Source organism: Symphalangus syndactylus, chromosome 18 (genome assembly GCF_028878055.3).
Source record: "Symphalangus syndactylus isolate Jambi chromosome 18, NHGRI_mSymSyn1-v2.1_pri, whole genome shotgun sequence".
NCBI lineage: Eukaryota > Metazoa > Chordata > Mammalia > Primates > Hylobatidae > Symphalangus > Symphalangus syndactylus.
The window spans coordinates 87083041-87095724 of NC_072440.2; the positions used below are offsets into that span (position 1 = coordinate 87083041).

At 51.0% G+C, this 12684-nt stretch overlaps 1 protein-coding gene across 5 annotated transcripts in view; it reads right to left on the reverse strand.

The window, feature by feature from the left end:
* Positions 1-1452: 1452 nt before the first annotated feature.
* Positions 1453-12684, reverse strand: part of EFR3B (EFR3 homolog B) — a 113231-nt gene continuing 101999 nt past the window's right edge. For all 5 annotated transcript variants that reach the window (XM_055254198.2, XM_055254200.2, XM_055254202.2 and 2 more), the window contains 4 exons: positions 11320-11368; positions 8545-8651; positions 6843-6892; positions 1453-6360 (listed from right to left, as the gene is read on the reverse strand). In XM_055254198.2, coding sequence (XP_055110173.1) covers positions 6255-6360; positions 6843-6892; positions 8545-8651; positions 11320-11368 — 312 coding nt within the window. In that variant the 3' untranslated portion in view covers positions 1453-6254. The remainder of the gene's footprint in view (positions 6361-6842; positions 6893-8544; positions 8652-11319; positions 11369-12684) is intronic.

The following is a 12684-nucleotide window of genomic DNA, read 5'->3' on the forward strand; positions in this document are numbered from 1 at the left end:
TTGCCTGGAATCTCCCACCTTCCCCTGTCATGTTGTTGTTGTTGTTGTTGTTGTTGTTGTTGTTTTTGAGATGGACTCTCACTCTGTCACCCAGGCTAGAGTGCAGTGGCGTGATCTCATCTCACTGCAACCTCCGCCTCCTAGGTTCAAGCAATTCTCCTGCCTCAACCTTCCAAATAGCTGGGATTACAAGAGCGTGCCACCACGCCCGGCTAATTTTTGTATTTTTAGTAGAGATGGGGTTTCACCATGTTGGCCAGGCTGGTCTGGAACTCCTGACCCCAGGTGATCCGCCCACCTTGGCCTCCCAAAGTGGTGGGATTACAGGTGTGAGCCACTGCCCCCGGCTCCTCTGCCATATTAAATGCAACTGTCTCGCTCAGGCTCATGTCCACCTCCGTGGGGCACCTCTGCCAGGTGCCCTGTTCATTTTCAGTGTTTCTGCCGTCAGCCCCTTCTGCACAGGAGGGCATGCTGTCCAGTTCGGATGGCAAGTTCCTTGCTGCATCCATGCCTTGTCTACTCTCAGGAAGATTCCAAGCTCTGCAAGGGCAGAAGCCAGGTGTGTGTTTCTTTTGTATCTCCCCATAGTGCTGTCACGATGCTGGGACCACAGGTTTGCACATTTACATACATTTACACATTTACAATTCACATGAGACTTACCACGTAGAGATGCACACATAGATGTCAAATGCACTAGATAGACCAGTGGGTAGTATAGAGTAAAGCCAGCTGGGAATCCTCTGTGTGTGGCACTGACATATGTACCCCGTGTTATTTTGATGTTCTGGGAGTTGACGATGAAAAAATAATTGGGAATTCTCCCTGTGAAGTTTTGATATGTGGTGAGTCAGAAATCCAGATTTTTTTTTTTTTTTTGGAGACAGGGTCTCGCTCCGTCACCCAGGCTGCAGTTCACTGGTGCGATCTCAGCTCACTGCAACCTCTGCCTCCTGGGTTCAAGTGATTCCCCCACCTCAACCTCCCGAGTACCTGGGAGTACAGGTGCCTGCCACCACGCTCAGTTAATTTTTGTATTTTTAGTAGAGATGGGGTTTCACCATGTTGGCCAGGCTGGTCTCGAACTCCTGGCCTCAAGTGATCTGTCCACCTCGACCTCCCAAAGTGCTGGGGTTACAGGCATGAGCCACTGTGCCTGGCCAGAAAGCCAGATTCTTAAGACAAGGTGTTCCCCAGTATGGCTTACATGGAATGTGCTAGAATGAATAATGGCCTAGGCCTTCCTGAGGATGCTCCCATGCTGGGCATGCTGGGCCTGAGGTTTCCATCTTGGTAGCCTCCTTTCCCCCACACCTTCTCCCTCTGAGACAGGTAAAGTCATGGTTGGTGGAGGTGGCTAAATGTCAGTGGTACACTGTTGGTATTTTCAGATCCCGTTTGCTTCTCAAAAAACCCATTTACTTTAAAGAAATCAAACAGACAGCCATGTGGTGACAACATTAACATTTATTTGAAAAGGGCATCATGATGGCTCACTGGGAGATCGCAACTAATAGTCCTAGAGAATGATTTTGCTAAGAATCCTTCTTCCTATACTTCCCCCCACTCCCCCTTTCCCACTTCCCTAAAATAAAACTAATCAATGGGTTTAAAATACAGAAAACCGCCACAGGCACTAATTCTGCACTCACATATAAATACACCAGCTATTATATACACATATTGTCAACTACAAATTATACTACACACACATGCACACACACACTCAGCCAGGTCGTGAGGCTCTAAGTGGACACAGACACATTACGAGGTATGGGCTACAGCATTTGTGGATTCACAACTCTGCCTCCACGTGCCAGAAATCAACAGTCATGGGGGGAGAGCTTGGAAGGGGAAGGTGACTGGCTTGGGCGGCCCCATGGTCTCATGAAGTAGAGGAGACCTGGCCAGCCAGGCTGGGGCTAAAGGGAGCACAGAAAACTGCCTTTGGCCCCAGCAGGGCCACAAAGCCCTTCCTGCTGCCCTCCTGTCCCTGCCATACCCCGTCTTTCAGCTAGTCAGGCTCTAGGATGGGCCCATCATGACTATCCTGCAGTCTTCAGACCTAGGCCAGATTTGGGGTAAGGGGCCACTCTAACCAGAAGATTTCTAGGGTTAATGGGATGACGAGGCAACATGTTGCCCTAAACCTTTCCCCAGGTGTGAGGCAGATGCCTGGTCTCAGCAGAACCCACCTGCCAAGGTCTGGGGTCACAGGAAGTGGGCCTGGCCTGCCCTGATGATGCCACCTCCCTGTCTACCTTTAAACCTAGTATCTACCTAACAGCCCAGGTTAGCCCTTTCCCACAGGACCCCAACCGGCCAGCTACCATTTTCTGGTCATGAAGAGGAATGGGGAAAAATAGACTCACTTCTCCAGGGCACTCTCTGTCACCAGGTCAGGAGGCCTGGGGACAATGGAATGGAAACTGCAAGGCATCATGTCTCAGGGCCCCCAGAGGAGCCCAGAGGTCTGGCCTGAGCTGTCAGAAGAACCCCTGGCTATTCTGATTCTTAGTCCAGCTGAAACGCGTTCTATGGGATCTAGAACACCCAGGGCAAAGGGCGGCACATCTACGACACTTGTGCTTCTTCAAGTACTTTAGTGGATCCAGGCCTCCTCTTTTCCTGCTCATCCATTTATATTTGTGTATGGGAAAGGGGGCTGGACAGAGGGGGGTATCTGAGGACTTTTCTAGTTCTTCTGACCTGCTCAGTCTCCTTCGATAGTGAGGAGGCTGTTTAGGAGTCAAGAAACCACTGATTTCTACTTTTCAAAGAGAGAAGGAAATGGGAACAGGCACAAGGCACTGGGGACTCCAGGGCAAGGAAAACAGAGGGAGCCTCAGGACCACACTGATGCTTTCTGCCGATCTGCTTCTTATCCATTCGCCTGACTCCACCAAATTAACAGTACTTCCAGATCTCAAATACATTCCTGCCTACTCAGTGCTGTCAGCAGAGTCCTGACCAACGCTAGCCCTTCCCCACAGAGCTGGAGTCCTCGGGCTTTGGGAGCAGCCGGTCTCAATGGGCTTACTGACTCCTCTTCGCTCAAAATCCCATCAGAGAAGGGTGGCAAAAAGGGGCACAATGAAGTGCCACTAGCCTCCAGAGGCTTGGAAGGGCAGGACTCACTGATGCTAGGCCAATGGCCAGGGTACCTCCCTCCCCTCCAGATCCCATCAAACTGCTTTGCCTCTCTCCCAGGGCCTGTGCTGGGGTGAGGAGATTACCTACTGTCACACTCACCTTCACCTTTCTGATTCTGGCCTATTTCGCCAGAATCCAGGTTCTACTCCATGTCAGCAGACAACCCAACACTCTACTGAGTGTAAGTTTAAACAAAACTGAGAAGAGGGCACTCAAAAAATGACCAGTTCTTCAAAAGCAGCACATTTTTGCTAAGCGGCAGTGATGGAAAGGAAAAGCTGCCTGGGACAGATGGAGAGGAAACAGCAGAATCTATGCGGAATGGGAACCTGCACCTTTTCTGTCTCTCTATTCACAGGATGGGGATGAGGGGCAGAAACATCTGAGTGGACCTGGGGGTCTCTGGTTCTAATGCTGGCTCTGGAAAGATGCTCCAGGGAGGCGACTGCCAAGTCCCAGAACCAGGGCTCACAGGCAGTGCTCAGGATGAAGCTGCCACGGGGAACCCTAATGTCAAGTAGGCCCAAGAAACAGTGGGTCTCTCATCCAAGCTGGGCGCAGGATAAAACCTGGGAGGAGCTAGTGAGGAAAGAACATGTTTGTGGCTCAAGATTTCAATTCTCTTTAAAGTTTGTTTCAGAGGTGAGTTGCTGCCAAGTTTGAGTTAATTTAAACTTGGTTTTTAAATATATAAATACTAAAGAGAAGTCTAAGTTCATGCTTGTAAAATTGGGTTGAGTATAAGCCAGAGGCCATAAAGCACAGCCAAAAAGCCTTGGGGGTGCAGGAGCCTCCATGCCTGGGCGATGCCCTCACTCAGGCCATTCAGAAGCCGCGTGCCAAGCCGGTGCAGTGGCTCACGCCTGTAATCCCAGCACTTTGAGAGGCTGAGGCGGGCGGATTGCTTGAGATCAGGAGTTCCAGACCAGCCTGGCCAACACGGTGAAACCTCATTTCTACTAAAAACACAAAATTCACCAGGCATGGTGCCTCACGCCTGTAATCCCAGCTACTCAGGAGGCTGAGGCAGGAGAATTGCTTGAACCCGGGAGGCGGAGGTTACAGTGAGCTGAGGTCGCGCCATTGCACTCCAGCCTGGGCGACAGAGCGAGACTCTGTCTCAAAAAAAAAAAAAAAAAAAAAAAAAAAACAAGAAAAAGAAGCTGCGTGCCCACAGCAGAGATGGTGACCACAAGGAAGAGCTTCATCTGAAGTGCCGAAACTATGGGAATGAAGGTCAAATAGCCCCTTCCCCAAGACATTTATTGCACATATTAATGGGAAATGCTCGTGTTCAGTCTCTCCCCGATTCTGGAAAATACATCCACCTAACAATCAGGCTCTCCCTGCACATCTGTGCGCACCACTGCTGGGGCTATGAGCTGAGGCCGTCCTGAGAAGCCTGCCCTCCCCTTAGGAGAAACAGCCTGCTTCTGACTCCATGCCACACTGCCTGAAATTATACCCCCAAAAGGGATTCTCAGCTACTCAGGAGGCTGAGGCGGGAGAATCACTTAAACTCAGGAGTTCGAGGTCAGCCTGGGCAACATAGTGAGACCCCCATCTCTAGAAAAAAAAATTAAAAACTGATTCCTTTGGATCAAGAAATCTACTCACCCTGCCTCCTTTGGAAAGCAGACTCCAGGGAGAGAACATCTGACACTCACATCTTACTGTAGGTTATGTCGGCTTGGAGGAGTTACAGGAAATGTGACTAACGGAGAAGGAAAGGGCAATTTTGGACCACATGGCACTGCCATAGGAGGAGCCCCAGGTGCGGTTCTGTCAGTGGCACCCCGGGAGACACGAAGGCACCCAGAGGAGGGGCCGGGAAGGGGAATTGGCAAAGAAGGCAGCAAACTGCCTCCTGGGTGGCTCTGCCCAGCTCCGCATTAGCTCCTCTCTGCACATCCTCATTACACAGAGACACAGACGGCACACCAGGAAAACAGGAACCCAGATCCCAAAGGGGTCTCCACGGCCTCTCCCAAGCCACAAGCGTTGCCAGGTGGTGCCGATGTCCCAGACTTTGTCCAGAGAGTGAAGAAATCATTCCAATATTAGGCGTTAGATCCTTCTTTCTTCAAACGGAACATCCAAAAAGTTGGCTTCTGATATCCTTGAGCCCCAAAACACCACTCATCCCACCCTCCCCACTCTCCTACAACCCAGGTCAGGCTGGGAGCCTTTTCCATAGGAGGTGATGTGGGCACATCTTGGGGGCCTTGCAGTTCCCCTCCAAGATTATCTTGTTCTGCCTTTCCTCAACCCAGAGGCTCCAGAAACACCTTGGGACCCTCAGAAGAAAGACATCAAAGAGAGAGAACCCAACTCTGAAAAACATCCAGCAGACAGGACCGTGGGAGGCCAACACAGGCTCCTTATGAACAAAGGAGGTGAGAAGCTGCTACAGGGACCACACTCGCCCGCTGGGCCTGCTGATGCCACGGGCCCACCTCCTGCCAGCCCTGCATCCTGCTTCCTGCCCTTTGCTGTCCCGCAACCCCTTGTGGTATCTCCACCCCAGCTCCTGTTATAAGGGCTCAGCATTCATTATTAGTAGAAAGAAGCATGAACAGACAACTGGGAGATGAGCAAGAGAGTGAGAGACACAGCAGGGCCATGGGGCGGGGGAGCAGGGGGAGTGCTGGGGAGGAGAGAGCCATCCCCATCTCAGCTTCCTTCCCCAGGGGAGTAGAGTCTTTAGCTTCCTCTCACCAACCAAGTCTCCATCCAGCTCCCTCCTCTGGGGAGGACATGCCCTTCACTCAAAATACCAAGCAGGAGCTTCTCAGCCCCCTCCCCCTGGCTTCTCCCGAGAGACACCCCACGATTCTCTGCCCCTGGCTGACACAAGAGAAGACAAACAGGGCACAGGTGAGACGCTGATTGGTGAGACCTCCCTCAGGGAAGACGAGGAGGAGGTAGGAGGGCCAAGAAGGACCAGAGAGTCTCCACCTTGGCTTAGCCTGGGAGGTGCTGCCATCCAAGGTGACATTTTCTCAGCGATCCCAGCCAGATCTCCATGTGGTCGGGGTGGGCGTGAGGTGAGCCCCTCCTCAGACCCTATCTCCTTGAGGAGCTCCGGCTCTTGGAATTCAGTATACACACAGATCAGGAAACTTCATTTCGTAGACGGGGATGGAGTGGTTCTGCGGCTGACCATAGGCTGCAGTGATGGTTCCTGATGGGCTTGGTGGGGGCCTAGGGGGCAGGAACACATGGGGAGAAGGGCATGAAAAGAGAATTTTAGGATCCCACCCTTGTGCAACCAAACAGAGTAGGTGACTTGGGTTTCTTTTTTTTTGCACAGGGACCAGAGACCCCTTCATTCCACAGGTTCCCAGGATTCCATATTCTACTAGAATCTACAGCTTGGAGTGAAGCTTCTCTATGGGCTCTGCAGTGACACTGCTGCTTTAGGAAGTGCCAGCCTAGAACACTAGGACTCTTGCGTCTTTCCAGGTTTCACTGAGGCAGACTCTTTCCCTCTCTGGCCTCTATTTCCTTGTCTAGGGAGGGTTAGAGTTGGTAGCCGACTCCAGCCCAGGGGATAGAGATTGCGGTGGGGTAGAAGGAGGTGGGGAGGAGAGAAGGGAAGACAGGGGTGAGAGAAGGACTCAAGATGAGGAACCCCAATACTGGGCCACAGAAGTCAGGGTCCCCTGCCCAGGGTTGCCACTTACCGGATGGTGATTTCAAAGATCTGATTGAGTTTGCTCTGGAGAAGCGATGCCTAGACACAAACAGGCGGAAGTGAGCTGGCAGGGGTGGGGGGCCCAGAACCTCTGCCAGCTGGCTCAGGGTGTTCAGAGTATACGCTGGAGGTACAGGGCAGCCACAGCCTTAGGAAGGCAGGCAGAGGTGAACATGCTCCAGCACTCATCCACTGGACCCTGACTGCAGATTTGGATCAGGGAAAGCCACCTACTGAAGGCTGGCTGGGGACAGGACAGAGGCTCAGAATCACCAGGGAGGACGTCAGCAGGCAGTTCTGGAAGGTCCTTCTTCTTAAGATGGGGCAGTAGGGGCTGCTGGGCATGGAGTTGGGAGACTGCACTAGTGCCAGCTCTTTTCTTTTCTTTTCTTTTTTTTAATCGAGAAGGAGTCTTGCTCTGTCACTCAGGCTGGAGTGCGGTGGCATGACCTCAGCTCACAGCGACCTCTGCCTCCTGGGTTTAAGCAAGTCTCCCAACTCAGCCTCCTGAGTAGCTGGGATTACAGATGCCTGCCACCATGCCCGGCTAATTTTTGTATTTTTAGTAGAGATGGGGTTTTTCTATGTTGGCCAGGCTGGTCTCGAACTCCTGACCTCAGGTGATCTGCCTGCCTCAGCCTCCCAAAGTGCTGGGAGTACAGGCGTGAGCCACTGTGCCCAGCCTGTGCCAGCTCTTTTCTAACTTGCAAGGAGCAGCTCTGCAAAACTGGTGGCTTAGAGATGATCTCTGATTATTTCTGGCTCTAATGAGGCTAATGAATGCAGAGAGTGGGACTGCACGTGTTCCGTGACTGGGCCCTGATTCCTAGCTCATGACATGGGCGTCCCTCTCAAAGTGGGATGAGAGGTTAGAACAACACAGGCCCAGGAAAATACACACACACTTCTATATGAATATTATATATAAAATATTTATACATATTATATTTTGTTGGGAGAATAGGTTATTTGTAGATTTTGAATGTTTACAGTTACGTTTCATTGTTACTAAGCTTGACATTTGGGGCTAAAAAATCCCGGTATAGAATCAATTTCAGGACTGTCTGAGCCCCTCCCTCCAGTCTAGACATGGCTCCTCATTTCTACATGTCCAGCTGCCTCTCTCTCTGATCTCTTTGCCAAGGCCTGGCTGTTCCATCCCCCTGCCAAGGTACCCTGGTTGGAAGAGGGTCCTGCTGCCAACATTGACCATCTTCCTTTGCCACACACCCCTCCCCCATCACTCTGTAATGTGGGGATCATAATGGCACCAACTTCATGGAGTTATCATGAGAATGAAAGCGGCTCATCAATGGAAGAAGCTGTCATCCGCAGTGAGTGCTGTTCACGTGCCTGCTGTCAGGACCACAGTGAGCATGATCTGACTGCCAGACAGGTGCCTCAGCTCAGGACTTCTTCCTTATGTGAAAAGCGTGAGGTCTCAGAGAGACCCAAGACAAACACCCAAGTCTTTTGGTTCATGGGGGAGCAATGAAGCGCCAGGGTGTTGGGGAAAGCCTGGCAGGGCAACAGCAGAGCTCCCTGCATTGCAATACAAGCCCTGATGTCTGGCAGGGGGTGGGGGGTGGTGGTCAAAGAGCCAAGATCTCCTAGGAACTTAATCCTGTCCTGGACCCAAATTCAGTCTTGACTTGGCTCCCAGGGACTCGCCCATGTCACCCTTCACTTACCCGGGCCCCACAGTGTGCAGCAATCTCCTCGAAGGGTGCCTTCTGGAACTTCTCCACCACCTGCCGCCGCCGCTCACGCTCCTGCTCCTCCACTGCTACGCTGTCCACTGCGACGCAGAGAGCTGGATTAGTGCCAGGCCCTGCTCACTGAGGTGAAGGGGAGGGAGCACTGTCCGTGAGCATTGCTTGGGCTCTCCCTTCTTCTGAAGAGTAGGGGACAGTGGCATGGAGGTGCGGTGCCCTCACTTGGCCCTGGAAGGTGGGACCTCTTCCTGATTCTGCCTGAGGGCTCAGCCTTCTTCCTTATGTAAGAATTTGAGAACTATGTGGGAGGACCTTTCAGCGGGGCTCTTATAGCCCCAAGTAGCTGCTCTCCCACCAGGACTCATAAATTGAAGGTCCTGAACAGTTGGTCCTTTGAGTACTCTGTGGGTATTTTGAAAAGGGACATTGAGGCTGGGCATGGTGGCTCACACTTGTAATCCCAGCATTTTGGGAGGCCAAGGTGGGAGGATACCTTGAGGTCAGGAGTTCGAGACCAGCCTGGCCATCATGGTGAAACCCCGTCTCTACTAAAAATACAAAAAATTAGCCGGGCGTGGTGGCGGCGCCTGTAGTCCCAGCTACTCGGAGAGGCTGAGGCAGAAGAATGGCGTGAACCCGGGAGGCGGAGCTTGCAGTGAGCCGAGATTGCGCCACTGCACTCCAGCCTGGGCGACAGAGCGAGACTCCGTCTCAAAAAAAAAAAAAAAAAAAAAATACAAAAATTAGCCAGGCGTGGTGGCACATGCCTGTAGTCTCAGTTACTTGGGAGGCTGAGGCAGGAGGATTGCTTGAACCAGAGAGGTGGAGATTGCAGTGAGCCAAGATCACGCCATTGCACTCTAGCCTGGGTGACAGAGCGAGACTCCATCTCAAAAATAAATAAAAAAAGAAAAGGGACATTGACAATGGTAAAGCCACATAGACCACGAAAGCCAACAGGGAACACGTGTGGCAGGGCAGCCTGAGGCCATTTAGTTTAAGGCTTCTACACATACTGCTTGGTATCCAAGATGAGTTAGCACCAAGAAGAAAAAGGGGTGTGTGTCGCACATGTCCATCATACTGTTGGGGTTGTTTTTTTTTTAATAGAGATGAGGTCTCACTATGTTGCCCAGGCTGGTCTCAAACTTCTGGGCTCAAGGGATCCTCCCGCCTTGGCCTCCCAAAGTGCTGGGATTACAGGTGTGAGCCACCATGCCCGGCCCATACTCAGTTTAAGAAGGCAAGAAATGGCCAGGTGCAGTGGGTTATGCCTGTAAGCCCAGCACTTTGGGAGACTGAGGAGGGCTGACTGCCTAACGTCAGGAATTCGAGACCAGCCTGGCCAACATGGTGAAACCCTGTCTCTACTAAAAATACAAAAATTAGCCAGGTTTGGTGGCGGGCACCTGTAATCCCAGCCACTCAGGAGGCTAAGGCAGGAGAATTGCTTGGATCTGGGAGGTGGAGGTTGTAGCGAGCCAAGATGGTGCCACTGCACTCTAGCCTGGGTGACAGGGTGAGACTCTGTCTCAGAAAAAAAAAAAAAAAAAAAAAAAAAAAAGGCAAGAAATGTGTACATTCAGAGAGACTATCATTAATGATGACAAAAATTTAAAAGTTTGGTATTTACAGGCATTATTTGTCAACAGTTAGAAAAATCTGTTGTTGGCTGGGCGCGGTGGCTCACGCCTGTAATCCCAGCACTTCGGGAGGCCGAGGCGGGTGGATCACGAGGTCAGGAGATCGAGACCATCCTGGCTAACACGGTGAAACCCTGTCTCTACTAAAAATACAAAAAAAATTAGCCGGGCGTGGTGGCGGGCACCTGTAGTCCCAGCTACTTGGGAGGCTGAGGCAAGAGAATGGCGTGAACCCGGGAGGCGGAGCTTGCAGTGAGCCCAGATAGTGCCACTGCACTCTGGCCTGGGCCAAACAGCAAGAATCCTTCTCAAAAAAAAAAAAAAAAAAAGAAAAATCTGTTGTTGTCCAATGATCCAGATAGAGGGGTAACAATGCATTTTAAAATTACCTGCCCTTATTAAATAGACATTCATATGATTCGTTATTAATATCTTCCATTGGCCAGCTTGTTCATTTGTATCACACTTCACCAAAAAGAAAAAAAAAAAAAATTTACCCCAAATTGCTTTCTACCTATAGCCATCAACTGATTACTTTTTTTTTTTTTTGAGATGGGAGTCTTGCTCTGTTGCCCAGGCTGGAGTGCAGTGGTGCAATCTCAGCTCACTGCAACCTCCGCCTCCTAGGTTCAAGCAATTCTCCTGCCTCAGCCTCCTGAGTAGCTGTGATTATAGGTGCATGCCACCATGCCTGGCTAATTTTTGTATTTCTTCGGTAGAGACAGGGTTTCACCATGTTGGCCAGGCTGGTCTCCAACTCCTGACCTTGAGATCCGCCCACCTCAGCCTCCCAAAGTGCTGGGATTACAGGCTTGAGCCACCATGCCCGGCCAACTGATTACTTTTAAAGGCAGCTGTCTTAGTGGCAAAAGTGTTGCCCACTGTGGGCCACACAAGGCCCCACTACTGACCCCCAGCAGAAGAGCAGGGATATTCAATGGCAGCTTTGGTGGCTGTGATGAGTTTGTCAAAAGACACCAGCCTCTCCCTTCATGCAGGTGCTGGATCCCACTGCGGAGGGTGGTGGGCCCTGCTGCATCTGCAGGAACAGGCCCAAGGACCCCACCCCATTTTGCCCTCTAACCAGAGTCCCTTGGCCCTGACTTACCAATGGCTTTCTTCAGTGTCTCATAGGTGATCTCCTCGGCAGGCACTCGCTGAAGGAGAAGGGACAGAGATGCTCAGAAAGGCAGGGGGCAGAGAAAGGAGGCAGCCCTGGCACCCCTAGCTCTCTGGCAGCCCCTTGCTTGTTAGAAGAAAGTCCCGGTGGGCAGGAAGTCCCTCAGGACAGCCCCAGCCCCCTCAGGGTCTTGGAAGCTCCCTGAGCAGGCACAGAGGACAACGAGATGCAGCAGGGAAGCTCATTCCTCATCAGATTCAGATTCAGACAGAGTCCTGAGTCTCACGTAAAAGAACACACTGTCCCCTGCTCCCTCCCCAAGCCTGTCCATCAAGCACCATGGGAGGAAAACACCGCAATTTAATTTAATTTTATTTTATTTTGAGACAGTCTTACTCTGTCACCCAGGCTGGAGTGTAGTGGCGTGATCTTGGCTCACTGCAACCTCTGCCTCCTGGGTTCAAGTGATTCTTCTGCCTCAGCCTCCCAAGTAGCTGGGATTATAGGCGTGCACCACCATGTCTGGCTAATTTTTATATTTTTAGTAGAGACGGGTTTCACCATGTTGGTCAGGCTGGTCCCGAACTCCTGAACTCATGATGTGCCCGCCTTGGCCTCCCAAAGTGCTGGGATTATAGTGTGAGACACCGTGCCCAGCCAATACTGCAATTTTGAAACATCTTTAGAGAGCACAACAGAAAACATTGGAAGCAAGAGAAGAGAGGTGGTGAATAGAATCTCAGATGTAAATTTCAAGAACTGAATATCAGTTCTGAAGTCTTAAAGTATTAAATTATCCACCAACGCGACTTGAGCATTTAATAAAGATAAGAAATGGAAGGTTAGAAGTGACAGGCCGGATGCGGTGGCTCATGCTTGGAATCACAGCACTTTGAGACGCCGAGGTGGGTGATCACTTGAGGTCAGGAGTTCGAGACCAGCCTGGTCAACATGGTGAAACCCCATCTCTACTAAAAATGCAAAAACTAGCCAGGCATGGTGGTGCGTGCCTGTAATCCCAGCTACTTGGGGAGTCTGAGGCAAGAGAATCGCTTGAAACCGGGAGGTAGAGATTGCAGTGAGCCAAGATCACACCACCGCACTCTAGCCTGGGCAACAGAGGGAGACTCTGTTTTTTTTTTTTTTTTTTTTTTAAAAAGAAGTGACCGGCCCTCCCTGGCTGCTGAGGTTCCAAGGAGTTACCCCACTCAGTCCTCTGCAGAGCCTGTAAAAGGAGGTAGAAAATAATAAAACTCAAAGAAGGAAGCTCCATAGATGCTAAAAATAATGAAGGAATTTGGACTAAATTCCAGAACTTACTCACTAGACAAAGAGCTATTAGACCTATGATTT